Source organism: Pelophylax lessonae, assembly GCF_965119305.1.
Source record: "Pelophylax lessonae genome assembly, chromosome: 5".
NCBI lineage: Eukaryota > Metazoa > Chordata > Amphibia > Anura > Ranidae > Pelophylax > Pelophylax lessonae.
This window is the reverse complement of record NC_138772.1, coordinates 500,952,155-500,978,707: the sequence shown is the minus strand read 5'-3', so window position 1 is coordinate 500,978,707 and position 26,553 is coordinate 500,952,155. Positions and strand designations below refer to the sequence as shown.

General features: G+C 44.0%; 1 protein-coding gene across 1 annotated transcript in view; it reads left to right on the top strand.

Annotated features, from left to right (window-relative positions):
• CSMD3 (CUB and Sushi multiple domains 3) overlaps positions 1-26,553 on the top strand; it is a 1,619,578-nt gene that overhangs the window by 1,567,464 nt on the left and 25,561 nt on the right. Inside the window, exons 64-66 of the mRNA XM_082258441.1 lie at positions 2,101-2,212; positions 15,712-15,891; positions 19,487-19,552. Coding sequence (XP_082114567.1) covers positions 2,101-2,212; positions 15,712-15,891; positions 19,487-19,552 — 358 coding nt within the window. The remainder of the gene's footprint in view (positions 1-2,100; positions 2,213-15,711; positions 15,892-19,486; positions 19,553-26,553) is intronic.

Sequence of the window (26,553 nt, the reverse complement as noted above, 5' to 3'; positions counted from 1 at the left end):
ACAGCTTAATGGTTACTGTGCTCAACCTACTCCCTCATTCTGCCTGACTGTAACCCATGTTTCTCCTGTTTGGTTGGATACCCGTGAGGTCCCTCTCACCCCCCTGCCTCTTCTCACACGGTACTGTAAACTTGGGAACTGTTCCCTTTCAGTACAACAGTTGATTGGTTGCGCCTCCCCGCCTTGGCACAGCGTGCTCCCTCTCCTGGGTGCCTGTGGGTTGGCAGCGCCAGTCATCACTCTCTCATGAACACCCATCTTACTGCCCCTTGTCTACCAACCCTCACGATTTATCTGTAGTTACTGTTGTTTATTTTACTCTGTTACCAATCTTTGCACTTCTTCTCATTGTTCTGTATGTCAAACGTTGTTACTCATTTGCATTCTTGGTTTGCTCTTTTATTTCTCTTTTATAATTAATATAAAACTGAGAATAGAACAATGAAGTGAAACCCATAGAGCACAGTGAGGTTTCACCTTACATTAGTTCAAATTAGTCATTAAGATTAATTTTGATTACTTGGGAAAGTTTACTATACATTTCTCTGTTCCAATAAAATGTTGTATGAGAGTAAAGCAATTACCAACTTGTGTAATATCATACTTTAAGTGTATATTAAAAAAAAAAAAAAAAAAATGTTCCCGATCCCATGTTTTATCTCTCTAAAATGATGCAAGTACAGAAAATCGTTTGTTGATCTGACAGAAATCCAGTGAACTCATAACTTCTGCATTACTGTAAGCTCGAGCAGTATTATTAACCCTGCCTACTTAGCCGCAGACAGAACAAAGAACACCTCCCACCATGCTATGGAGATTAAGGGCTTGTTCACACTTGACAAAATGTTTAACGCTTAACAAATGCTCCTATAGCATTAGTTTGTGCATTAGATGTGCTTTAATGAGCTTCAGTATGGGCCTTAGACAGGCATTTTTTTAAGTATTAATGACGAGTTAAAAATGCACCCCAAATGCCCTATGTGCAGTTCTGAAGCGTTTGACGAGTGTAAAGGTGCGTTAAAACTGCTCCACAAAGGCCTATTCCATTACAGTTAATAAGCTAATCTTAACGCCCCAGAACTGCTCTACAACTGCCTGCCAGAACCAGGGCCATCTTTAGCACAGGCCAAAAGGGGAAACTGCCCTGGGCCCAGTCATTGTTATGGGGCCCAAAGCAGCTGCCCCTTGAGCCTGCGCTGCCTGCAAATGGTTAATAAGTGGATTTGGGAGGGCCCAAGAAAATATTTGTTCAGGACCCAATCAATATTAAATACGGCCCTGGCCAGAGAGTTTCCAAAGCATTACCATAGACTTGAATTGGAGGTGTTGCTAGGCTTTAAGCGCCTCCTGACTCAACATGAGGCTTCAAAGTGACACGACGACGCTAACGTTTCATGTTTTGTTAGTGTGAACAGCACTATGTGCTGTCTATTGTATCTTGTGCAAAGGCATTGGGGGGGGGGGGGGGGTTAACGCCTCTCAAACACCTGCTTTTAATGCCTAAGAAAGGGAGAGGCATTCTGTTATGTAGTAACGTGACCATAATGTTCCTTCAGTGATACAGTACAGTGTGTGAGCATTGTCACCCTAGGATAGAATGCGTGTTACTGGCAGGATCCCCAGGTAAAAGCAAAGAAAAAAAGCCTGGGTTGGATATGGATACACCGTATTATTATTATTATTTTCATTATTATTATTAATATTATTATTATGATTATTTATACTTTACAAATAAACTTTTATTGCAGGATGCATCTATGACTTTGCAAAAAAAAAAACATGCTGGACATTCTAAGAAAGCCCAGAACTACCTTTATACACTCTGGCATTCTGTCTTCTTGCAGTAATTAAGAGGCTGCTGTCTTTTCTAGCCGGGAGGTGGAGGGTTCCATCTTTGAGTCAATCAGGTCTATTTTTAGCATATTGTAAAAAGATTGCAGGTGCTATATGTAACATATGTATATGTAATATTGTTTATTCACCTGACTACATTAATATGTATCTTTTATTTTTACATTTTTGTAGTACTGAACATAGTACAAAAAATATAAAATCAATATAAAATATCTTTGTGTGCTCTTGTTTTTCATTATTAAAAAGGTGGGAAGAGTTGTTCAGTTCTCTTGCAAGAAAGGCTATCTACTGCATGGATCCACCAGCCGTACATGTCTTCCTGATCTCACCTGGAGCGGCATGCCCACTGGATGCAATCGTAGGTTTCATAATATTTGTAATTATGTTGTATGGTCACATATGCACTTCCTATTTACATACTTATAAGCCCATTATGTGTGTACATTCCCAAAACTCTGACCCTGGTTTACTAAGAGAAATTAAATGATAAGTTCACTTTTGGAAAATGTAACATGTTCCAGCTCCTGCCCCCCCAACCCCCCTCAATATGACAGCTGGTGGAGGATCTTCTCCTCGCAGGGCTCCACTCACACACCCACGTCATTCATGCACAGGGTTCTGTGAATTATTAAACTACAAGCACTGCTGACCACCGCGGTTGATGGCTTGTAGTTCTCAATGAACTGTGAGGATGCTGGTGAGCTCTCTCATAATTAATTGATTCTTGATGAAAATCAGTAACTGCCTGCCCATATGGGAGGAATGGCAGACAGTATACTGAGAGTCTGCAGGAGCCTGGCATTGCACCCTTGATCTGCTGGTCACGGAAGCAATGCTTTACAAGTTCTAGTGAAAAAAAAAATTACATTTTTACCTGCAAAAAGATGTGTATTTATTATTTTTCAGAAAAATGTGAATTTTCTCTTAAAATAACAAACATGTACTTATCTGCTCTGTGCAAAATGATAGCATAGAGCAGCCCTGATCTTCCCCTTCTTGGGTCCCCCACCAGTGCTCCTGGCTCCTCAATTTCTTGGTATGCTACCATTGGAAGCTGCTTCCTATAGTGGCACACCTGCAGACTCAATCCTGAGCTGCACTGCCTGCATCTATAGTTACTGACAGCAAGGCTTGGCCCCGCCCCCTCTCCTTCGTCACAGGATTTAATTGAAAGCAGTGTCAGCCAATAGCTCTCACTGCTCTAAGCAAAGCCTGTGTGAGTAGGGAAAAGAGGAGAGATAATTAAAAATGGGTGTACTTGTGCGCTGCTATGTTGTGCTATTGAGTGCTATAAGACTACAAAACTTACAAAGCAGATTTCTCACACCCATACACACTCTCTAAACATGTATCAATGTGCAAAATTATATTCAAAAGTGGTGCCATGCTCCCAAATGCTCAAGAGCTCATATTTAAGTCTGTTTAAATAGAAATCTTAAGAATCAGCATATCATATAAAACCAGAGGCGTAACTAGAACCTTCAGGGCCCTGATGCAAGAAACCATGAAGGGCCCCCCAGACCCCTGGCCGGGGCCCTTACCTTCAAGCCCAGGGCTCTTCCCACTAATCCTGGGGCTCTTTACACTCGTTGCATGGCCTTTTATTACGGTCCCGCAGCAGGATTCTTTCACAAGTTCTGCAGTGGGCCCCCTTCCTGCAATCTTGGGGCCTCCCCACAGTGGTGCAATGCCAGGGTCCGGTTGCAAGTGTGACCTTTGCGATCCTGGAAGTTTACCCACTGGTTTGCTACCGGGCCCCCTGGAGCATGGGGCCCGGTAGCGATTGCAACCCCTGCAACCCCTGTAGTTACGCCCCTGTATAAAACCATATATACTGTATCATTACCAAAACAAAACATTGCATCACTCCGTAAAGTGTCCTTTGATATGAATTTGCTTGCATATGCTCAGTCTTTCATAAAAAACAGGCTTGTTTTCGCATATCCAAATTACTGCTCCCTAATTAGTGTTCACCACTATGTGCTCCAATCATCCACATTAGTGATAATCCCCTCATCCAATGTGCCCTCACCTAGGGGATAAGACCATCCAATGGTCTATATGTTCTTTTGTCCCTCTCTGGGGATCTGTTTTATGCTGTTTCACTCCTTTGGTGGCAATCTTGGGTTTAGATTCCTCCTTCTCTTACACTTATCTCCATATGCCCAAATCATAAAGAGAGAAAGCTGGACATAGTGCTTTATCTGTTTAAAACAATTGGTTTATTAAACACTAAATATAAAAACACTCACGTCTTCCTGGTGCTTAGAGTGCACCAAACTGTAAAAAGCATTCAGCCCTCACAGTGCAGGTATAAGACAATCAGACAGTATTACAACGACACATGATGACAGATTGGCCCCTTCCCTATGCGTTACGCCACAGGGTCATGTGGCTTCCTCAGGGGGATATACCCGCCATCACACTGTGCCAACTTATATATAGTCTGATTGGATGCCATTTTCCTGATGCTCTGATTCCACAGCAGCATAAGGTGCCATTGTGCCTTAGTCCCTACACCTCTAGTGGCCAGTGTTAGCACCATTTTGCCATGGTATAATTTTGAGAAGAGGAGAGAGCCACTGGAAATGGGTACAAGATTGGGCTCAGGTAAGTATAATGGGGCTGAGAGTATAATACACATACTAAAACATTTTTTTCCTTAATGCAGGGAATGCATTAACCACTTGCCGAACGCTGCAAGTACATTTACTGCGGCGGTGAGCCCCTCCTGGGCAAAGTGACGTAGTACTACGTCACTGACCCAGGAGCCTGTGGGGGCCAACGCGCCGCCGGAGGCACGCTCCCGCCCCCGCTCGTTCACGGAGGTCCCAGAGTGACCTGCGGCTCCGATGTCCACTGGTTACTCGCGATCTCCCGCTGGAGAGGGAGAAAGCCAGGCGGCTGATGTAAACAAAGCCGCCTGTCATTCTCCCTGATGTAACAGCAGAGATCATACCATCCTGCTATGTAGGATTGTATGTCTCTGTGGTTACATCAAAAGCCACACCCCTCTACAGTTAGAAGAACGCCCCTAGAGACACACTTAACCCCTTGATCTCTAGTAAACTTAACCTCTTCCCTGCCAGTGTCATTTTTACAGTAACAGTGCATATGTATAGCACTGATTACTGTAGTAATGTCACTGGTACTCCTAAAAGTGTCAAAAATGTTAGTCAGGAGTCCGATCTGTCCGCTGCAATGTCGCAGTCCCGCTGCAATGTCGCAGATCACCGCCATTACTCGTTAAAAAAAAAAACAATAAAAATGACATAAATCTTTCCCTTAGTTAGTAAACGCAACAACTTTTGCGCAAACCAATCAAAATATGCCCATTGCGATTTTTTTTGCCAAAAATATGTAGCAGAAAGCAAATTGGCCTAAAATGTTAAAATATTTAGATTTTTACATTTTTTTTTGGGGGGGGGGGGGTTTCATATAAAAAATGTGAAAAATATTGTTATTTTTTCAAAATTGACGCTATTCTTTTGTTTATAGCGCAAAAAGTAAAAATCGCACAGGTGATCAAATACCACCAAAATAAAGCTCTGTTTGTGGGGGAAAAAAGGACATTTCATTTGGGTACAGGGTCGCATGACCGCGCAATTGTCCGTTAAATTCACGCAGTGCCAAATTGCAAAATAGGCTCTGGTCTTTGAGCAGCCAAATCCTCCGGGGCTTAAGTGGTTAAGGAAAACACTGTTCAGGTCCATTTGCAGCCTGTGCAGATTGGTCTCCGCCGTCATTTTGTTTTAGCCACCAGTTCACTGTCAGGAAGAAACCCTACAGTTTCTGCGGCTGTAGAGGCTCTCCCTGGCGACGGGGCATGAGGAGCTTCAGAGGGCTGGAAGAGGACAGAATGCATCTCAGAAGTGCAGGTGGCTCTGATGTAGAGCCTAATTGCCGGCGGGCGGGCGTGTGGAGCTCCTGTATCTTCCTTGGCAGTCACCCCCCCCATTTAAAATATCTTTTAAGTTCTGTTAAAGTTGGGGATGGTAGTGGTAGTGATGAAAGCAAGAGAGGGGGGCGCCTGTTCAAGAAAGGACTATCTTGAGGAGGGCGTGGCTTCCGGCGCTGAAGATGGCCGCTTAATCCTTCAGCTCCGCTCGGCCACCCGGGACATCCTCCGACTACAGCCTACACAGCGGGCGCCAAACGCCGCAACTTTTCCCTATCGACTCCGGGAACGATGAGGAACAAGAAGGGATCGTCTCAGTCGCGCAAGCTGGACGGATTTCTTATATCCAGCTCGGCTGGACTCCGGCAAGATGGCGCCGGCCGGCCCCCGCAGCAAGCACCCAGCCGAGGAGGGAGTCAGGGCGGCGGAGCACAGCCATACAGGCAAGTGGCCAACCCGGACAGTGGCAACTCATCCGGGGCATCCTCTCCCCCTTCTCCCTCCTCAAGGAGTCCGGCCAAGCAGCGTCCCCGCTGGGGCTCTCCCCCCCCCGATCCCGCTCAGCCATGCGGGATGGATCAATCTGCACCTTCCTCTGGGGAGCCTGGGGGATCGAGCACAATGTCTGCGGATCCTTTTGCCGCCTTCCCAGTGGGTGATCACCCGATTTCTGGCACTCTGCTTAAAGGAATGCTACATTCCCTCTGGTCATCTCTTCATACGGATTTAATGCAAGGCCTTAACCGAACAAGACATGATGTGCAGCAGCTGGAGGTGAGGATGGATGCTGCTGAGGCCTCCATGTCTAAATGCTCTTTGTCTCTCAATACCCTCATTTCAGCTCATAATGACCACACGGAGGATATAGATTGGATAAAAGACAAGCTTGCAGACCTGGAGGACAGGTCTCGGAGGAACAATTTAAAGTTAAGGGGGATCCCCGAATCTGTGCAGCCCCAACATCTGCGTAAAATGGCTACTGATCTCTTTTCTGCACTGGTTCCTACTCTAACCGCGGCAGAATTGGAGATAGATAGAATCCACAGGATTCCTAAGCCTCACTTCATTGCACAAGACCTGCCTCGGGATGTGCTCCTCCGTGTGCATTTTTTTCAGACAAAGGACAAAATCCTTCTGGCCTCTAGACAACTTCAGGCTCTCCCTGGGGATTTCCCGCAGGCCCAGATACTGCCAGACTTATCCAGGCACACGCTCCAGAAGCGAAGGAACCTCGCCACCATAACAAAAGCCCTGAGGAACCACCAAATCGTGCACAAATGGAAACATCCGGCTCAATTGTCTATTACCCATCTGGGCAACACTGTTACGATCGCTTCCCTAGAGGAAGGTATGGCCCTTTTGCATCGCTGGGGCATCACTCCGGATCCGCCAGCCGCTCAGTCGCGGTCTTCCAGATCTCCCTCGCCGCAGACCCTCCCAGAAGATTGGCAAGTGGCTTCCCGCAAGCGGTCCAGCTCTAAACACTTCTCACCCGGAGGTGAACGCAGCACGACGCCTGTTCAACGTTAGTCCCTGGCCTAGGTAATGTTGACCTACTGGCCCCTCTCTTTTGGTTGCAGGTTTTACCTGCCCCTAGACTCTTTTTTACTGTTTACCAGACCTACCCTGCCTCCCTGCCTTTCCTCCCTTCCTCCTCATTTTGCTCCAGTCGGACTTTTGGACCTTTTGTTACTGAACGAACTGCACCACCCTTGGCCCCCGACCAGACCATCCGCTCCGTCTCTCCGATGATTCCATGACCATCAAATTTTTGTCGTTAAATGTGAACGGTTTGAACCATCCAGTTAAGCGGTTCTCCCTGTGGACCGAGTTATGCAATAGTGGTGCTGATGTGGTATGCATCCAAGAGACCCACTTCAAGCTTCACCATCAGCCCAAGTTCTCCCACAGGAATTTTCCTACTTTGTTTTTCGCCAACGCCTCGGAGAAGAAGCGTGGAGTACTGATAGCTCTGAGAGACTCGATTGCCTTCTCGATGCATAAGCTGATTCAAGATCCTGACGGCAGATACCTTATCCTGCAGGGTGACTTTAACGCAATGCCATTAACCCTGGTGGCTGTCTATGCTCCCAACACTCATCAAAAATGCTTCCTCTCTAGGTTGCTGAAAAAGGTTTCCGGTGACATTTACGGTAATCTGGTGATCTGTGGTGATATGAACTCAGTGGTCGACCCGGGGCTTGACACCTCGGTGCCCGCCCGGGGCCGACAACTCTCCTTGGGCTCTCTTTTAGCCTCGGAACAACTATTTGATGTTTGGCGCTGCCAACATGGTTCGGAAAGGGACTACTCGTTTTATTCCTCAAGACACAACTCCTATTCACGTATTGATATGTTCTGGGCTGACCTCCCTATCCTGGGTAGAGTCTCCTCCTCGGCTATCAAAAACATCACGTGGTCTGACCACGCGGCTGTTGAGATGGTCCTGGAGGAGTCTGGACCCAGGGAACGGACGTCGGTATGGCGTTGCGATGTCAAGGTACTCCAGGATCCAGTTGCTGGTAAGCTGATTAGAGACCAGCTTTCTGAATATTTTAATCTCAATGCTCCCTCCGTGTCGGACTCCTGGGTGCTCTGGGGAGCGCACAAGGCGGTCATTCGCGGTGTGTGCATTCAACAATCTGCCAGAATGCGTAGGGCTTATAGTCGCAAACTCACGGCTCTCCTAACCGAGATACGCGATCTTGAGACTACACACAAATCCACTCCCACACAAGCCATTGCCTCGCAGCTCTCCAGAGTGAGAGACTCTCTGAAGTCCCACCTCATGGAACGCTACGACCGCCAATTGAGAGTGCTCAAACTCAAATATTACGCGCAGGCGAATAGGGCAGGCAAGTTTCTGGCAGCAAGGATCAAACAACGCAGGGTATCCACACGCATCTCCCACCTTTCCCAGCGCACTACTGGATCCAGACTAACCCATCCCCGGGATATAGCGAATGAATTCGCGAACTTCTATGGGTCCCTATACAATCTGGCCCTAGACCCAAACACTACCCAACCGACAACAACCCTCATTCGTCAGTTCCTAGACAAACTACAATTACCGTCCCTGACTGTGGATCAGCTGCAGTCCTTATCATCCCCATTCACCCTGACTGAAGTATCCAAAGCCATAAAACTGCTCCCCACTGGGAAATCACCGGGTCCAGATGGCCTTGGTAATGAATATTACAAAATTCACGTCGATACCTTGGGCCCCCATCTAGTTGAGGTATTCAATCTGGCGATCCACAGGGCTGAATTCCCAAGAGAGATGTTGAGTGCCTACATCACCACCATCCCCAAACCCGGCAAAGATGCCAGTCTCCCAGCAAACTATCGTCCCATTTCTTTATTGAACAGCGACCTCAAGATTTATGCCAAAATCTTGGCGTCCAGACTTCAGCCCCTCCTCCCCCAGCTGGTGAGGAATGACCAAATGGGCTTTATGCCGGGCAGGCAGACGTCTGATGCCACCCGGCGAATCATAAATTTAGTCCACCTTGCGGAGTCGTCTAAAACGCCTTCTCTGCTCCTCACCTTGGATGCAGAGAAGGCGTTTGATAGGGTGAACTGGTTGTTCATGCGACTCACACTGGAAAAGTTTGGCTTCTCGGGTGGTATACTCTCTGCGATTCTTGCCCTTTACTCATGTCCCTCAGCTCAGGTCCTCACTGCTGGCACAACCTCGATTCCGTTTAATATAACTAATGGCACCCGCCAGGGCTGTCCCCTCTCACCTACGATCTTCAATTTGATGATCGAACCCCTGGCGGAGGCCATTAGATCGGATACTGATGTGATGGGATTTCAGCTGGGTTCCGTCTCCCATACGGTTAATTTGTTCGCGGACGACGTCGTGCTCGCTCTCACCAATCCAAACCAGTCTCTCCCGGCCGTTCATAGAATTCTCTCAGAATTTAGCTCAATATCCTACCACAAGGTGAACACGTCCAAGTCTTTAGTACTGAACATGGGTGTCAGCAAGCGAGATGCTGACCGCCTTCAGAGGGACTTTCCCTACCCCTGGACCGAAGTCTCCATCCCTTATTTAGGAATTCATATCACCCCCTCCACCAAACGCCTACTTCCTGCTAATATTGACGCCTTATTGAAAAAAACTTCTAAAGAAATGTCGGTAATATCCAAAACAGAACTCTCCTGGGGTGGCCGGATGGCCGCCTACAAAATGTCAATCCTGCCCCAAATATTATATATATTTAGAGCGCTCCCCCTCACCTTTCCCAAAAAACATCTGGATGCACTCTCTAGGGCTATGCGTGGCTTCGTATGGGGTGGTAAGAGAGCCCGTGTGGCTACCTCTACCTTAACCCTTCCCAAATCCCTGGGCGGCGCTAAACTCCCTGACTTGGCCCTTTATCTATGGTCCACTAGATTGGTTCAGATCCAAACTTGGTTCTCTAACTCCCACGCCCTTCCATGGGTCCACCTCGAAAGCCATCTCACTCCCACTAGGGACCTCCGTCTGTTTCTCCTCGGCGACTTATGGATCCCTTGGTCCTTAGCTCAGCTGCCACCCACGTCGCAGTCTTCGCTTTTGGCGTGGCGCAAACTTGCTCTCTCCGGCGAGAGGCAGGCGGATAGTCACTCACAGGCTTCTTTGTCGCTCCCTATCTCCATCCTGGCTGCCCACCTTCCCTCCCTGCAACTGACCCAACTAGTCAATCTAGGTATGACCTCTCTCTCTCACTTTTATCTACATGGCGCACTACGCTCTCCAGCCTCATTGGTAAGGGATTTCAATGTCCCTCCCACGCTAATCTTCACAATTCATCGTATATACAGCTTCCTAGTCAAACACCCTCCAACGACGGCCCGTGTCCCCGCCAAATCCTGGGAGTACTATCATGTGGAACCTAGTCCGCCCAAAGGTATCTCCCTCTTTTATGAGAACCTACTCCGTTCTGCAGACAACCCTAAGTCTATGTCTATGTTAAGGTGGGAGGAAGATTTAGCGACCACTTTTACTACAACTCAATGGTCCAGAGCTTTGTTGTCCACATATCGGTACTCGCATTGTACTTCACATTGGGAATTAATGCTCAAGATCGTAAATCGGTGGTATTATACCCCATTTAGGCTCTCGAAGTTGTTCCCCTCCACTTCAGCGCACTGTTGGCGGGAGTGTGGGGGAACGGGTACACTGGTACATATCCTCTGGGAGTGTCCTTCACTCACTAGTTATTGGAAGAAAGTATTTTGTTGTATTGCGGACTGCACGGGTATCCTTAGTCCCCCCAGAAAGGAGCTTGCGCTGTTGAACCTGGGCATCGACGGCTACCCACTGCTCTTCCGACAAATGGTGGTGCATATCCTGTTAGCGGCAAGAACGCTCATTCTACGTAGGTGGAAATCGCTGGAGATTCCAGGCTTTTCTGACCTGGTCTTACTAGTGAACGCTAATTACCGCTTGGAAAAAGCCCTGGCAACCAATGATATCTCACTGCAAAAATTTACCGAATCATGGCGTTATTGGAAATATCACCAAACGTGACCTTGACGCTTGGTAGTCTGGTGGGATTCGGCCTCTTCCCTGGCAAGTATGTTCCCACTGGGATGTCGGGGGAGGGGCGATTGAATCCCTCCGGGCCGGCCCGGCCTCATTGTCCTTTTTTCTCACATCCCTGTTTTAGGCCCTTCACAAGTCAGCTGGGTCTTGGAGTACATCCTAGTTTGTTTTGGGATATGATCTAGGGCTGAATGACGTGCATTATTTTCATGACTTGTTTTCTTTTTCTCTATTTTATTTATTTTTTTTTTTTTTTTTGGGTTCATACGAGACAGTATCCATGTCTGTTTGATTTCCGCTGTTCACCTGTTGACCATTAACTGGTTGTGGCATATGACCTTCCTCGTTGCATATTTGTTTCATGCCTGTTATTAGACTTTACTGATATTTTGTTAGGTCCAATCTGGAACAATGCTCCCCCCCCTCCCCCCCCCCTTTTTTCCTTCTTTCTTCCCTTCCCTCCTGCTTCCCCCCTCCCCCCCCACATCGTTGCCTTATAGAGTTATGTTCTACGTGTCCTGTTAACTATGCTCATGCATCTTGAATGTTTGTATACCTTTTCTTCATGTGAAAAATCAATAAAAATTATTGTTTTAAAGAAAGGACTATCTTTGGTAACTTACATCGAGTCTTGTTCCAGGGAGACCCAAAGATTTTGGGCGGTATACATGTGTTCTGAAAGGTTCAAATGCCCCCTCTTCATCAGGGATTAAAAAACAAAGGGAATAGAATAGAAATTAACTGGACTTTTAATAGTGTTTCTTCTAGAGTGATTACAAGTACAGGCCTTGCCAGCAGTTGGTTAGGCAACTACAGTTCACATTGTGTTTAATCACGGCCTGGTGAAGGAGGCACCTAAACATGCTGGCTACTTTTTGGATTGCCCCATTGATTTTTATTGCAATAAAGTTGTATCTGGACTGCTTAGCAGCGGTGTGGCACTTCAATTTCTATTATCTGTAACAGTTTGGAGAAAATCCTCATGTGTTTTAGCATAACAGAGTCCCTATACACAAACCCAGATCTATAAAAGCATGGTTTGATGTGTTTAGGATGGAGGAACTAGACCCCAACCCTACTAAATTCCTTTTGGATTTTGGAACACCAACTGCAATTCAGACCTTCTCATCTAATATTAGTAACAATCTAACAAATTCTCTTTTGGGTAGATGGGTACATATTCCCAGACACACACTCCAAAATCTTGCAGTTACCTTCCCAGAAGAGTGGAGGCTGCCAATTCAGTAAAGAAGAACTCCATATTAACCACTTAAGCCCCGGAGGATTTGGCTGCTCAAAGACCAGGGCCTATTATGCGATTCGGCACTGCGTGACTTTAACGGACAATTGCGTGGTCGTGCAACACTGTACCCAAATTAAATTGATGTCCTTTTTTTCCCCACAAAAAGAGCTTTCTTTTGGTGGTATTTGATCACCTTTGCGATTTTTACTTTTTGCGCTATAAACAAAAAACGAGCGACAATTTTAAAATAAATAACAATATATTTTTTTATATGAAATTCCCCCCAAAAATTAAAAAATCTAAATTTTTTAACATTTTAGGCCAATTTCTTTTTTGCTACATATTTTTGATAAAAAAAATTGCAATAAGCGTTTTTGGATTGGTTTGCGCAAAAGTTATTGCGTTTACTAACTACGGGAAATATTTATGTAATTTTTATTGTGGTTTTTTTTTAACTAGTAATGGCGGTGATCTGCGATTTTTTTTTGCTGGGCTGCGACATTGCGGCGGACAGATACAGTAATCAGTGCTATATACAGGTCCCTCTCAAAAAATTAGCATATTGTGATAAAGTTCATTATTTTCTGTAATGTACTGATAAACATTAGACTTTCATATATTTTAGATTCATTACACACAACTGAAGTAGTGCAAGCCTTTTATTGTTTTAATATTGATGATTTTGGCATACAGCTCATGAAAGACCAAAATTCCGATCTCAAAAAATTAGCATTTTTCATCTGACCAATAATAAAAAAGTGTTTTTAATACAAAAAAAGTCAACCTTCAAATAATTATGTTCAGTTATGCACTCAATACTTGGTCGGGAATCCTTTTGCAGAAATGACTGCTTCAATGCGGCGTGGCATGGAGGCAATCAGCCTGTGGCCCTGCTGAGGTGTTATGGAGGCCCAGGATGCTTCGATAGCGACCTTGAGCTCATCCAGAGTGTTGGGTTTTGCGTCTCTCAACTTTCTCTTCACAACATCCCACAGATTCTCTATGGGGTTCAGGTCAGGAGAGTTGGCAGGCCAATTGAGCACAGTAATACCATGGTCAGTAAACCATTTACCAGTGGTTTTGGCACTGTGAGCAGGTGCCAGGTCGTGCTGAAAAATGAAATCTTCATCTCCATAAAGCTTTTCAGCAGATGGAAGCATGAAGTGCTCCAAAATCTCCTGATAGCTAGCTGCATTGACCCTGCCCTTGATAAAACACAGTGGACCAACACCAGCAGCTGACATGGCACCCCAGACCATCACTGACTGTGGGTACTTGACACTGGACTTCAGGCATTTCCCTCTCCCCAGTCTTCCTCCAGACTCTGGCACCTTGATTTCCGAATGACATGCAAAATTTGCTTTCATCCGAAAAAAGTACTTTGGACCACTGAGCAACAGTCCAGTGCTGCTTCTCTGTAGCCCAGGTCAGGCGCTTCTGCCGCTGTTTCTGGTTCAAAAATGGTTTGACCTGGGGAATGCGGCACCTGTAGCCCATTTCCTGCACACGCCTGTACACGGTGGCTCTAGATGTTTCTACTCCAGACTCAGTCCACTGCTTCCGCAGGTCCCCCAAGGTCTGGAATCGGTCCTTCTCCACAATCTTCCTCAGGGTCCGGTCACCTCTTCTCGTTGTGCAACCTTTTTTTGCCACACTTTTTCCTTCCCACAGACTTCCCACTGAGGTGCCTTGATACAACACTCTGGGAACAGCCTATTCGTTCAGAAATTTCTTTCTGTGTCTTACCCTCTTGCTTGAGGGTGTCAATAATGGCCTTCTGGACAGCAGTCAGGTCGGCAGTCTTACCCATGATTGCGGTTTTGAGTAATGAACCAGGCTGGGAGTTTTTAAAAGCCTCAGGAATCTTTGCAGGTGTTTAGAGTTAATTCGTTGATTCAGATGATTAGGTTAATAGCTCGTTTAGAGAACCTTTTTATGATATGCTAATTTTTTGAGATAGGAATTTTGGTTTTTCATGAGCTGTATGCCAAAATCATCAATATTAAAACAATAAAAGGCTTGCACTACTTCAGTTGTGTGTAATGAATCTAAAATATATGAAAGTTTAATGTTTATCAGTACATTACAGAAAATAAGGAACTTTATCACAATATGCTCATTTTTTGAGAGGGACCTGTATATGCACTGTTATTGTAAAAATGACACTGGCAGGGAAGGGGTTAACTTAATTGGTGATCAGTGGGTTAAATGTGTCCCTAGGGGTTTGATTCTAACTGTGGGGGGGCGTGGCTTGTGATGTAACCACAGAGACATACGATCCTACATAGCAGGATCGTATAGTCTCTGCAGTTACATCAGGGAGAATGACTGATGTGTTTACATCAGCTGTTTGCCTTTCTCCCTCTCCAGCGGGAGATTGCGAGTGGCCGGCGGACTTCAGAGCCGCTGGTCACTCGTGCGGGGATGTCAGGGAACGCGCGGGAGTGAGCCTCAGGCGGCGCGTGCTCGCCCCCTAGAGGCTCGTGGGCGAGTGACATACCGGTACGTCACTTTGCCCAGGAGGAGCTGACCGCCGCCGTATATTGTCGTGCGACGGTCGGCAAGTGGTTAAAGTACAAAGAAGGGCTAATATATTACAGTTCTAACATATCTCAAACCAAGTTACATGTGATGCACAATCTTGATAAAATAAACAAAAAACTTTCTTTATCTTCACCGAGACAAATCTTCTTTCATTTATGTCTTACATGATCCCCCTCCCAGATACTGCAGCTGTCATTCACAGGCTGTGCACTGCCAGTCCCTCCCCATCTCACCTTTATTCTCTTGGTGTCAGGAAAACTTGTCAGAAGTGATTCATGCTGATAGCAGAGGAACAAAACAGCAGACAGAAACGCCACTTAATGCCCTTAACTGAGACAAGTACACACTATAGAGGGATGTGCTCTGTTTATATTACATGTCTGAGGTTTACAGCCACTTTAAATGTATGTTTATGCAAACTGTATTTCTGAAAACTTACACAGGGTGGAAATACACTTCTAATAAAAAAAAGGCACCTACACATAATAATATAATGTATCATCTCGTAGTTGTATTACATGTTGTATGTCAATAATATAATTATTTTCCAGCCGGTACAGCCCTATTGGTGCGTCATATATAAATGATAGTAATGAGTTTTCATGCTCTATCGGTTGCTATTTTTTTGTCTTACAGCCCACAGCTGCAAGCAGCCAGAGTCTCCATTACATTCAAATGTTGTTGGAATAGATCTTCCGTCACTGGGTTATACATTAATTTACACTTGCCAGCCAGGATATCTTCTCTCAGGAGGCACCGAGCACAGAATATGCCAGCCAGATAACACATGGAGCGGAAAAGTTCCCGTTTGCACAGGTAATGTAATATTACTTGTCTCCGGAAATTTGAATTATTCTTGCTTGGCAGGAAAAAAAAAGAACTACAAGGAAAATGTTCTTTTTTTAAATATTTCTACATTTTTCCTTTGAAGAGGAATAACGAAGACTGCTCTTTGTAATCATAGATGTAAAGTTGTTTTATTATGATTGATATTTGGATTTTTTTTTAGATTTTAAAATAAACATAATTATTATAAACAAATGTAAAATCAAATTATGAAAGTGTCACCTCCTTATGTAACGATGCAGCTCAGTACATAAGAAATTTAAGGCGCCTTTTTTCCGTGATCATATTTAAGTTGCAATTGTTATTATAATGGACGGTAAAAGACTCCAGGAAATATTTAGGAACAGGTAGAAGGAGGTCAAAGGAATGTGTTAATTGCTCTAACCTCCAGGTTCTTCCTTACAAGATAGGGATGTTTTAAAATCTGTAGTCTGGATGGCAACAGTAGCTTTAGCTCAGTGCTTTTGGACTGTGTGGCCTCTGCTTCCTGTCCTTGTTTTTTTTTTTTTAAGGGTCCTTTCACATGGCCGCTCAGTGTGTCCGCAAATCATTCCATCCGTTGGCGGATGATTTGCGGACATAATGTAAGTGAATGGCATTGCGGATGTCAGCGGAATACCATCCGCTGACATCCGATTTTCCTCCTTTCAGTTCTGTTCCGTTTTTTCGAATGGAACAGAACCCCATTTTTTCATCCGTTCCAAAAACGGAAAGGAAGGAAAATCGGATGTCAGCGGTGTCATCCACTGACATCCGCAGTGCCATATACTTACATTATGTCCGCATATCATCCGCAAACGGATGGGATGATATGCGGGCACACGGAGCGGATGACACAAATGTCATCCGCTCTGTGAAAAAAAAAAAAAAAGTCCCGCAACGAACATAAGCAGCGGAGCGGCCGTGTGAAAGGACCCTAATTTGTCACTGCAGTATACATCTTTGGGACCTCTCAATATTCTTGCCATATGTATTTACCAGAGATCTCCTTCCAAATGTATCTAAACCCTGAGAGAGGGGGGGAGGTTTCTTTTGAACACATATACTCTAGTAGGTTCTGCCACCGTCCCTATATGTATAATGTATGAGGGGTTGCTGGTGCCTCAGACCAGATAGAGTGGGACTTTATGGGCAAGTAAAGGTGTATAAGATAAGGTAATGAGCATTGACACTCAAAATAAAGTAGAAAAATATTAAAATACAATAGTATTTAATCTGAAAATACCGATAATATATGCAACAAGCATTTGGGTGACAGTAGTGCTTGGGATAGAGGCCCAAGTGTGAGGAAGAAAAAGATGATTCCGTGGAATCAGTGACAGTAGTGTTATTGGGTGACTAAACCAGTGGATTTTTTCGTTGTCCCTTGAATGTTGATTGGGACATGGTCCTAGAAAAAATCCTAAATAGCTGACGCGTTTCGGCTCTCATGTAAGCCTTTCTCAAAGCGTTCAATCACTCAGTCAGTAGTCTATAAAGGTAATACAAGGTATAATATGTAAGGATTTTTAGAACAATTCTTAAGATGAATCTTAGTATACTAAGATTCATCTTAAGAATTGTTCTAAAAATCCTTACATATTATACCTTGTATTACCTTTATAGACTACTGACTGAGTGATTGAACGCTTTGAGAAAGGCTTACATGAGAGCCGAAACGCGTCAGCTATTTAGGATTTTTTCTAGGACCATGTCCCAATCAACATTCAAGGGACAACGAAAAAATCCACTGGTTTAGTCACCCAATAACACTACTGTCACTGATTCCACGGAATCATCTTTTTCTTCCTCACACTTGGGCCTCTATCCCAAGCACTACTGTCACCCAAATGCTTGTTGCATATATTATCGGTATTTTCAGATTAAATACTATTGTATTTTAATATTTTTCTACTTTATTTTGAGTGTCAATGCTCATTACCTTATCTTATACACCTTTACTTGCCCATAAAGTCCCACTCTATCTGGTCTGAGGCACCAGCAACCCCTCATGTATCTAAACCCTAATAGAAAGAGATACTACTGTATATTGTAGCTTACCAGTCCTTTGGTGAGGGGACTGCATTTGTTTCAAATTATAATACCCATAAATCATACTAAAAAGTGCAATGTCCTTGTCACTTCCTGTGAGCTGAAAAAGAAGCAAAAACATCTTACTCTTTCTAGTTTTAACTATTAATCCCATCTACTACCCATATACTACCATGTATCGGTGATGAACAAAGACAAACATGTTTGAAGGACAGGAAAAAATATTTTTCTCTGGATTATCAAATGAAAATATAGGGAAACCATCCAGAAAATTAACGAATGCAGCCCCATCCCCCAAAAACTAGTAAGCTACAATATAATAAATTTTTTGTCTAAAGTTTAGAAATGCTTTCTTACAGTTTAAAAACTGTTAACCCCCCCCCACCCCCAACACCTGCACTACCACCAAAGGTCTCCCAAAATAGTACAGAGACTACCATGCCAGGCACACAAGCTCAGTCCCCCCCCCCCACACCTACAATTCAGACTCATTACTGAAAAACTTCAACAGGAGAAGGATTTAGGGTCACTGGATACTTCAAACCAATCAGTAGCAACACCAGGAGGACAAAATTATCTCTAATCGTCCAATAGCACTAATTAATATTTAGGATCCTACATCAGCAGTCCATGTAGCAACCTTTGGTACTTAATTCCTTTCTGGCACTTGCACAACTAATTGTCCCCCAGCCAAGGTCTTTACTCACAGTTTTCCCAGAGCTGTCTGCCCCCCAGAGGTAGATCCTTAATGAGATCATACTCCAGGCCATGATTTAAAGATAGTGCCTTCCAGGAAGAATAATATTTTGGCATTCTTCAAGCCTTCAGCTCATCAGCTGCTGGGCCCAAGACTGCAGTCTCTTGTCTCAGTGTTTCTTCTCCTAGAAGCAGCAGACCCAAGAGGACTGGAACCCTCCCTGACGAGTATAACACACTCTGGCCAGGCTTCCTAAACATTTATCACCTCCCCAACCACATTCTGGATGCCTCCTTCCAGGGATTGGTAGGGGCATGATAAATATTCAACTGATCATTTGAATCTCCCTGCCCTATGTTCTGAAAACTTGTTTCCGAGGCAGGTGGGAGGAATCAAGCCCTCAGACCAAAACAATCAATAACAACAACACTGATCCACGCTACAGTGGAGCCAAAAGCTACATTAATCTAGCAGCCTAACTAGAGGAGGGCGTTAGATGTGTATTGGAAGGGCATACACCATTTAAAACTGGCTGATTACCGGTATGAACTATTGACAGCATATGGAATTGCATGGGGGGGAGGGGGGGTTGGGAAAAAAAAAACCTGCAGGTGACCTGCAGGCATCCAGAAAAATATTCAATTTTATACCCACTTGGGTGCACCCATTTTGAATAATCATTTGATCTGTCCCAACACAGAGCAGTGCTAAAATGGTCCCGGACCCCAACATCATCTTAAACTACCCCTTCTCAAATAAAAATAATAATATTAATAATAACGTTAAAACTTAAAATGTTAATAGTATGTTTAACCATGAATCAATTTTTTTTTGCAGCTGGTTCTAAACCATTTGAAAATAAAACCAAACCAGTTATGGGAACTTCAAGTCCAAAGTTAAGTGGTAAGCAACATACTTGTATTGCTTATTAATCCCTTTGTCGCTACTGCTCCCTTGAAGTGTTTATGGTTGCACAGTTTAGGATTAATTTATCTGCTGGCTTCCTATATCGTTGTTTGGGTAGATGCAAAAATGGTGGTACTATACACATAGGTCAAACCCGTGAGGGTCTGCATCATTCCTAGAACCCCTTGTTCCATTTTTTTCCCATTGTGGGCTAGCTTACCTATTAGTTGTCTGCAGACAATGAATGTCGATAGTATTTGTGAGAAAACTGATGACTGAAATCAACTGGACAGAGTTAAGCAATACAATGAATTTGAAAACATTTGTAACATCAATAATGTTTACTGTTACATCATTCATGTACATCACTTAATGACTTGAAATTTAGAGGTGGTTGCTAAGAAGTATTTTGGTTAAAGTGGTTGTAATACCTAGCATATACTGAGTGAAGTGACTGGTGATAGACTGGTGATAGACAAAGAAACAAATCTTCCTACAAAAGTTGTACCTGTTTATCTGAAGTATTTTTTTCTCTACAACCGTTCAAAGTCCAGAATTAATAAAGCTTTTCGGAGCTTTTAGTGAACAGGGGGCAGAGAGCTGATGTTACAAATTGCAGAGCTCAGCATAGAAGAACAGAGCTAGGGCTGTTATTCATAGACTGTGTGCTGGAGGTCCCTCCCCTGTCATCTTTTTATCTTGGTATCAGGAAAACTTATCAGAAGTGACTCATGCCTATAACAGAGAAACAAATCAAGTACACACAATAGAGAGATATGCTTTGGTCATATTTAATGTCTGAGGTTTACAACCACTGGGGTGAAACATAAATGTACTCACACTTTAAGGGCTCATTTACACCCTACATGCATTAAAACTGATTTCACTGGCAGAGAAATGAGTTTACATCAGTTTTCATGCATGTTTGAGCCAGTTTGTATGCACATTGACATTAGTTTTCATGCATGTTGACATCAGTTTTCATGCATGTCTTTTTTTATGCACAGACTGACATCACATCCTGTGTTCTCACATCCTGTGTCATTACTCCCTCATCACCGCACCCTTCATTAGTGATACCCACATTAGGTTCCCCTCATCAGCTCTTCCTTCATCATAGACTCCCTCATTAGTGACCCCCTCACATCAAAAACTCCTCATCAGAGCCCCCACATCAATTTCCCCCTCATCAAATAATCCTCCTTGGAGACCCCCCTCAACTGTCTCCTGCCATCAGTCTCCCTCTCATCGGTTTCCTGCTATCAGTGACCTCATCATCTGTCTCCTGCCATTAGTGCCTTCCACCATCAGTACCCCCTCATCTGTCCCTCACCATTAGTGACCTCTCATCTGTCCCTCACCATTTTCAGCCCCTTATCTGTCCCCCATCATCAGTGTTCCCCACCATTAGTGCCCCTTTATCTGTCCCCCATTATCAGTGACCTCTCATCTTTCCCATACCATTAAAGTCCTTTTATCTGTTACCCACCAGTGCCCTCTCATTTATCATCACCATCAATGTCAGCAACATCTCCCACTTCCACCATCACAGACCCGATCGACAGCCACAGTTTGATCCCAGCTGGCATCTGATAGGAGGGAAGGTAGGCGGGCAGTACAGACACAGAGCCCCAATCTGCTTTCCTTCTCACGTCCTGTCACACAGGGTGAATGCAGAGCGCTGCTGTTCATTTTACTTGCATTCCAGTGCAGAGCTGTGAGGAAAACTGCAGACATGCTGCATAATCCCGCACAGCTCCGTATAGGACATCGCACCTGCATTTTGGTGTGAACTAAACACATAGGAAACCATTGTTTCCTGTGTGTCTTGCAGAGACCTGTGGATTTCTTGTGCAGAAAAATGCAGGTCTCTGCAGATGGCGCGATTGAGCTCTAAAGGTGCAACACTTTAGGGCCTGTGTAGACTTGCTTTGGGCTTGTGTCAATGTGATCAATTTGACATTAGAGATGCTTCTGAGGTAATTAAGAATTTATTGACAGGAGCATTTGATCAGCAGTCAACCTCCTTCTAACCTACATTTTACCTGCTTCAAGTTTTGCATTCCTCTAGACTGGTATGGGAATGCAAAACTCACTTTAACCAAACAAAAGCATGCCACCGAGGGCCCAAAAGCTGCTTTTTTGGCCAAATGGTTCTTGCCACTAAGTTGCTTCAAACAGTGGTAATCAGGACCAAACATAGCAACATCTTCAGAGCTGCTTTTCTGACATGATACATAGAGATAATCAGTGGCATAATACAGAGGCCCCTGCTGAGATGTAAAAGGGACAGCTTTAGAAATTTTCCTGATTCTTTTTAAAATTAGTAAACCCTTTAATATGAGATTTGAAATTTCATTAACCATATCCCTTTCTGGCAGCTTAAAAAGGTAATTCCATTCCCTCTCTCTAACGATTCACTAAATCATGTGCAAAGCTGTAAGTCTAACACACCGTGAAATGTGAAAAAGATTTTCCACAAGAGATCAGGTTAATTACTCACAAAAAGGCCTAATTGATTAGCTCATCACTCAACTTCACCATTGTTTAAAAGACTGAAACAAAATTAACTTTCTGTTTTATGACACATATATCTTGCGTGTGTATATATTTTTTTATGTGTATATGTTAGTAAGTGGCTGGCCATTTTATAGATATACGAGTATGTTTTATTTATAAAGATAGTTGCAATCCTTGTGGTACAGAAATAAATTTACATTGCTGTGGTGTCATTGTGAAGCATTTGCCACTTCTGTTGTTTCTGATCTGGAAGTTAGTCTAGATAGGTATTGAGCCACAAAGGTATCTGAATGTCCAACCTCCCTAATGCTAACTATACATATGACCATTGGGTTATAAAGAGAGGACTAGTTTATATGTAGCGCTACCCCCGTGGGATCTGCTGGAAATTGCCCAGGTTCTTTTTTCCCACTGGTTGCCTCACAGCCAGACACACGTTCACAGTCACTCTTTGGCTGAATGACAAGTCCAGGGGTGTACTTTTTGGTGTTTTTATTTATGGGGTAACTTGGATAGGGATGGGGGAATTGGGTGGGGTACTCCAAAAACAACTGTGTGCAAGATAAGGACTATGAACTTCCTTCTGTAGAGCTGAAGTAAAAGTCCTTGCAAAAGAATACTGTGGACTTGGCTTTGTAATAGAATCAGTTAAAAGTGCAAAAGATTCTTTCTTTCTTTCTTTCTTTCTTTCTTTCTTTCTTTCTTTCTTTCTTTCTTTCTTTCTTTCTTTCTTTCTTTCTTTCTTTCTTTCTTTCTTTCTTTCTTTCTTTCTTTCTTTCTTTCTTTCTTTCTTTCTTTTCCCTTCACTAAGAACTAGATAGACTAAGCTCTTTAGGAAACCAACTGATGTCCTCCTTACACACACACACCTGACTCTCTAGCACCAGAGGGGTGGCAGCAGCCCAAAATTCTTTAAAATCTCTCCCACTGTCTGTACGCACGAATGTCCTTGGAATGTTGGTTGCCTCCTTCCAACATCCATGCAACACCTTTTTCCTGTGGTACCAGACTAGATCATTAGACAACATCCCCTCAGTCAGCTCTGTGTAGCTTCAGCATGAGACCCCTCAGCTAGCCTGGCTGAGGCCTTACAAACTGCAAGGCAACTAGGCTGGACTTTTCCTCTCCAGGACAAAACCAGACTGTTCTGTGTCTGTTCTGGGTATTTATACAGACTCCCAGTAGCCTTCAGGGCTACCCTTGCTGGGATTGGCCAGGGAGGTATAAATATTCATGCTGCCATTTGCATTGCACCACACCTATGTTCCAGAGAGATCAATAGTTCTCTGGAAAGCAGAGGAAGCAATCAAACCTGCAGCAGCTAATCCTATCACCTATCTAGGAGGGTGCTACATGTATGCATATGGGCGTATTTGAATTTCTCATTCTAGTCTAGCAAGAAAGAATCTGTGTCATGTTGTCATTTCAGATAGGTTTTTGGAGCCGTCATCATTAAAAGGTTCAATATAATCCTAATACAGTCCACTGTTTCTGCTTTGCATGTCAAACTTCCTCCAGTGGCAGTACACAATCTGTGTGCCCCAAGCACATGTAACATGTAACATAAAAAAGTTATTGCAATCAGTACATTTCAGGCATATATAGATACCATGCCTGTTCTAAAAGCAGGCTACAACAATAAAGCTGTAAAAGCAGAATGTAGCGGTAAGTTAACAATGTATTTATACCTTGTCTGGATAAGGTGCAACATGTCTATACCAGAGTGAGGTAGCACAGAGCCAAGCGGACACTTTGCTGAGCACTCTTGTGTATTACACCACTCAGCTCATTAGTCTTTCTCCCCTTGGTGTCAGTGAATGCTACAACGGATTCTAGGAGCCTCATTTTTAAGTTTTCTTGCTGAAAGCCTTAGGTTTGCTTGATGTGCTAAAAAAAAAATAAAAAAATAAGTGTATTCCAATAAATGCATCACACTCCATGCATGAACTAAGGCAACCCAGGGCAAATCACATACTGGCAGAATTGCCTTGCTTTTCCACTATCTGTCCTAACCAGTAATTAGCAGATGAGAACTTTTCACAGTGGTTTTAGCTTTTATGATTAAGGGCTTGGAGAAATGCTTTTGTGGATGTACATTTTAATTGTGTTTTAAATATTTATAAAGGCTGTATAATTCTGGACATTGAGGAGCATTGATCTGCATGTTAAAGTGCATCATAACCAATTAGAAAGAGCTTTATATTAGCCTGTTCATGGTTAAATGTAGATCCAGTAGGAATAATATACTCATTGCTGACTTACAGTTAAGATGAACTTGACTGAGGTTGAGACACTTCCAAGAACTTTTAAGTTAACTGTACCTGTTACAGTTTGAATGCACAACTTACTTATGCCCTACATACCAAAAGAATATAGAGCAAAAGATTGGATACCAAAAATATATGGAAGTAATAGACAGCACTTTGAATTCAAGTTTTGGCAAATTTTAAGGAGATTTTAAGGGTCCATTCACACCAGCAAGTTCTTTATAACCCAGCGGCTGGTGTGCGGTGCAATCCAGTGGGAATCACCGCTCTGTACAATAATGTTACTTTGTTTATTTATTTTTTTAACAAACTTTATTGAAATGTCACATAGACATTTTGCGCTGAAAAAAAGTAGTACATGAACTGCTCTTTCAGCATACCATGCCTCCACATCATTGCAATGGTGTGAAATGGGCACAAAGGAGACAAGGCATTTTGCCTTATTATGTGGTGGGACTGCACTGGAATAATTGCAGTCCCACTGCATCTAGTGTGAGTGGAAAATAAGATTATATTGAACTACTTATTTTAGACACACCATTCCTTCTAGCAAGTACCAGTGCTGCCAAATTTACTTTTTTAAGTCAACACGTGATGATATAGCCAAAGAAATTGCTTTCATTAAACAAGTGTCAGTGTGCCAGGAAACCAGACCACATGAAGATGCAGGTAAAATAAAGGAGTTTATTAGAGCAACAACAATAAATGCATAGGCCACCGGGTTCACTTTACGGAGGATACGAAAAGGTGCAACAAAACGGGGTGGCAGTTTAGAAGTGGGTACCCTGAGGTTGAGATTATGGGTCAATAACCACACCCTCTCCCCGACCGGTATGAAGGAGCAGATAAACATCTCTAGTCTGCCTGGAGCTTCTGATGCTTTGCAGAGACCCATAAAGACTCTTGAATCTGCACCCAAGAGGAACATAGGACACAAAGATGATCCTCCACAGCCAGGATGTCCTGTGGCGAGAACGACTCAGGCAATATAATGGCTTAGAACCCATAATTGGCCATTAATGGAGACATTCCCGAAGACGAGTTGATGGCAGAGTTCCTAGCAAACTCTGCCCAGGGTAGCAGATCAACCAAATTGTCCTGATGGTCAGAGATATAGCAGTGGAAAAATTGCTCCAGAGTTTGGTTGGAACACTCAGTGGCACCATTGGAATGCGGATGGTAGGCAGAGGAGAAGGAGAGTCGAATTCCCAACTGGGAACAAAAACTGCACCAGAACCTGGAGATAAACTGGCTCCCACGGTCCGAAACAATCTCCTTAGGCAACCCGTGTAAGCGGTAAAAACCTCTCTGGCAAACACCGAGGCAAGCTCCTGAGCGGTAGGCAGCTGCTTAAATGGAACACAGTGACACATTTTGGAGAACAGGTCAACAACCATGAGGATAACCATGTAACCTCAAGACATGGGAAGTTCCACAATAAAATCCATGGCCAGGTGAGACCAGGGATGCACTCCATTGGGGATGGGATGCAGTAGGCCCAGGGGAAGGTGCTGCGGAGATTCTGGGCAAAGACCAAACAAGCAGCCACATATGTAGCAACATCAGTGCGGAGAGATGGTCACCAGAACTGACGAGAAATAGCCTAGGACATCTGGTTCTTACCAGGTTGACCGGCAGTCTTGGAATTGTGGTACGTGCGCAACAATCTGATGCACAACCCCGCAGGTACAAAACATTTGCCAGCATGTCTGTCTGGCCCTTGTGTACTGTCAGAGTGCCAGGAAACCAGACCACAAGAAGATGCAAAAAAAAAAGCAGTTTATTAGAGCAACAACAATAAACGCACAGCAAGAGTGAGGAGCGAAATCAGGAAAAGGCGGGTACAAGTCCAGAGCGGGTAGTCATCCAAGCCGGGATTGAGCCTAGAAGTGGGTAGTCATCCGAGTCCAGAGGCGGGTCGTCTTCCTATGCCGGGTCGTCTGTTGATGCGGAATCGAGAGACAGGAAATTCATCAGCCAAGCCAGGTCATGCATGGAGGAACACGGAGAACAGAAGACTGCTAGCAGTGATGCACAAACACAAGGGCAAAGGACTGCAAGCCAACTGGTGATATATATAGTTAGGTGTGCAACATCATCACTGAGCGATGCCCAGGCAGCAGCCAACACACTCATCATAGGTTGAACTGGATGGACTGGTGTCTTTTTTCAGCTATTTAAGTGATGATGCAAACAGAGTTTATAAAAGAC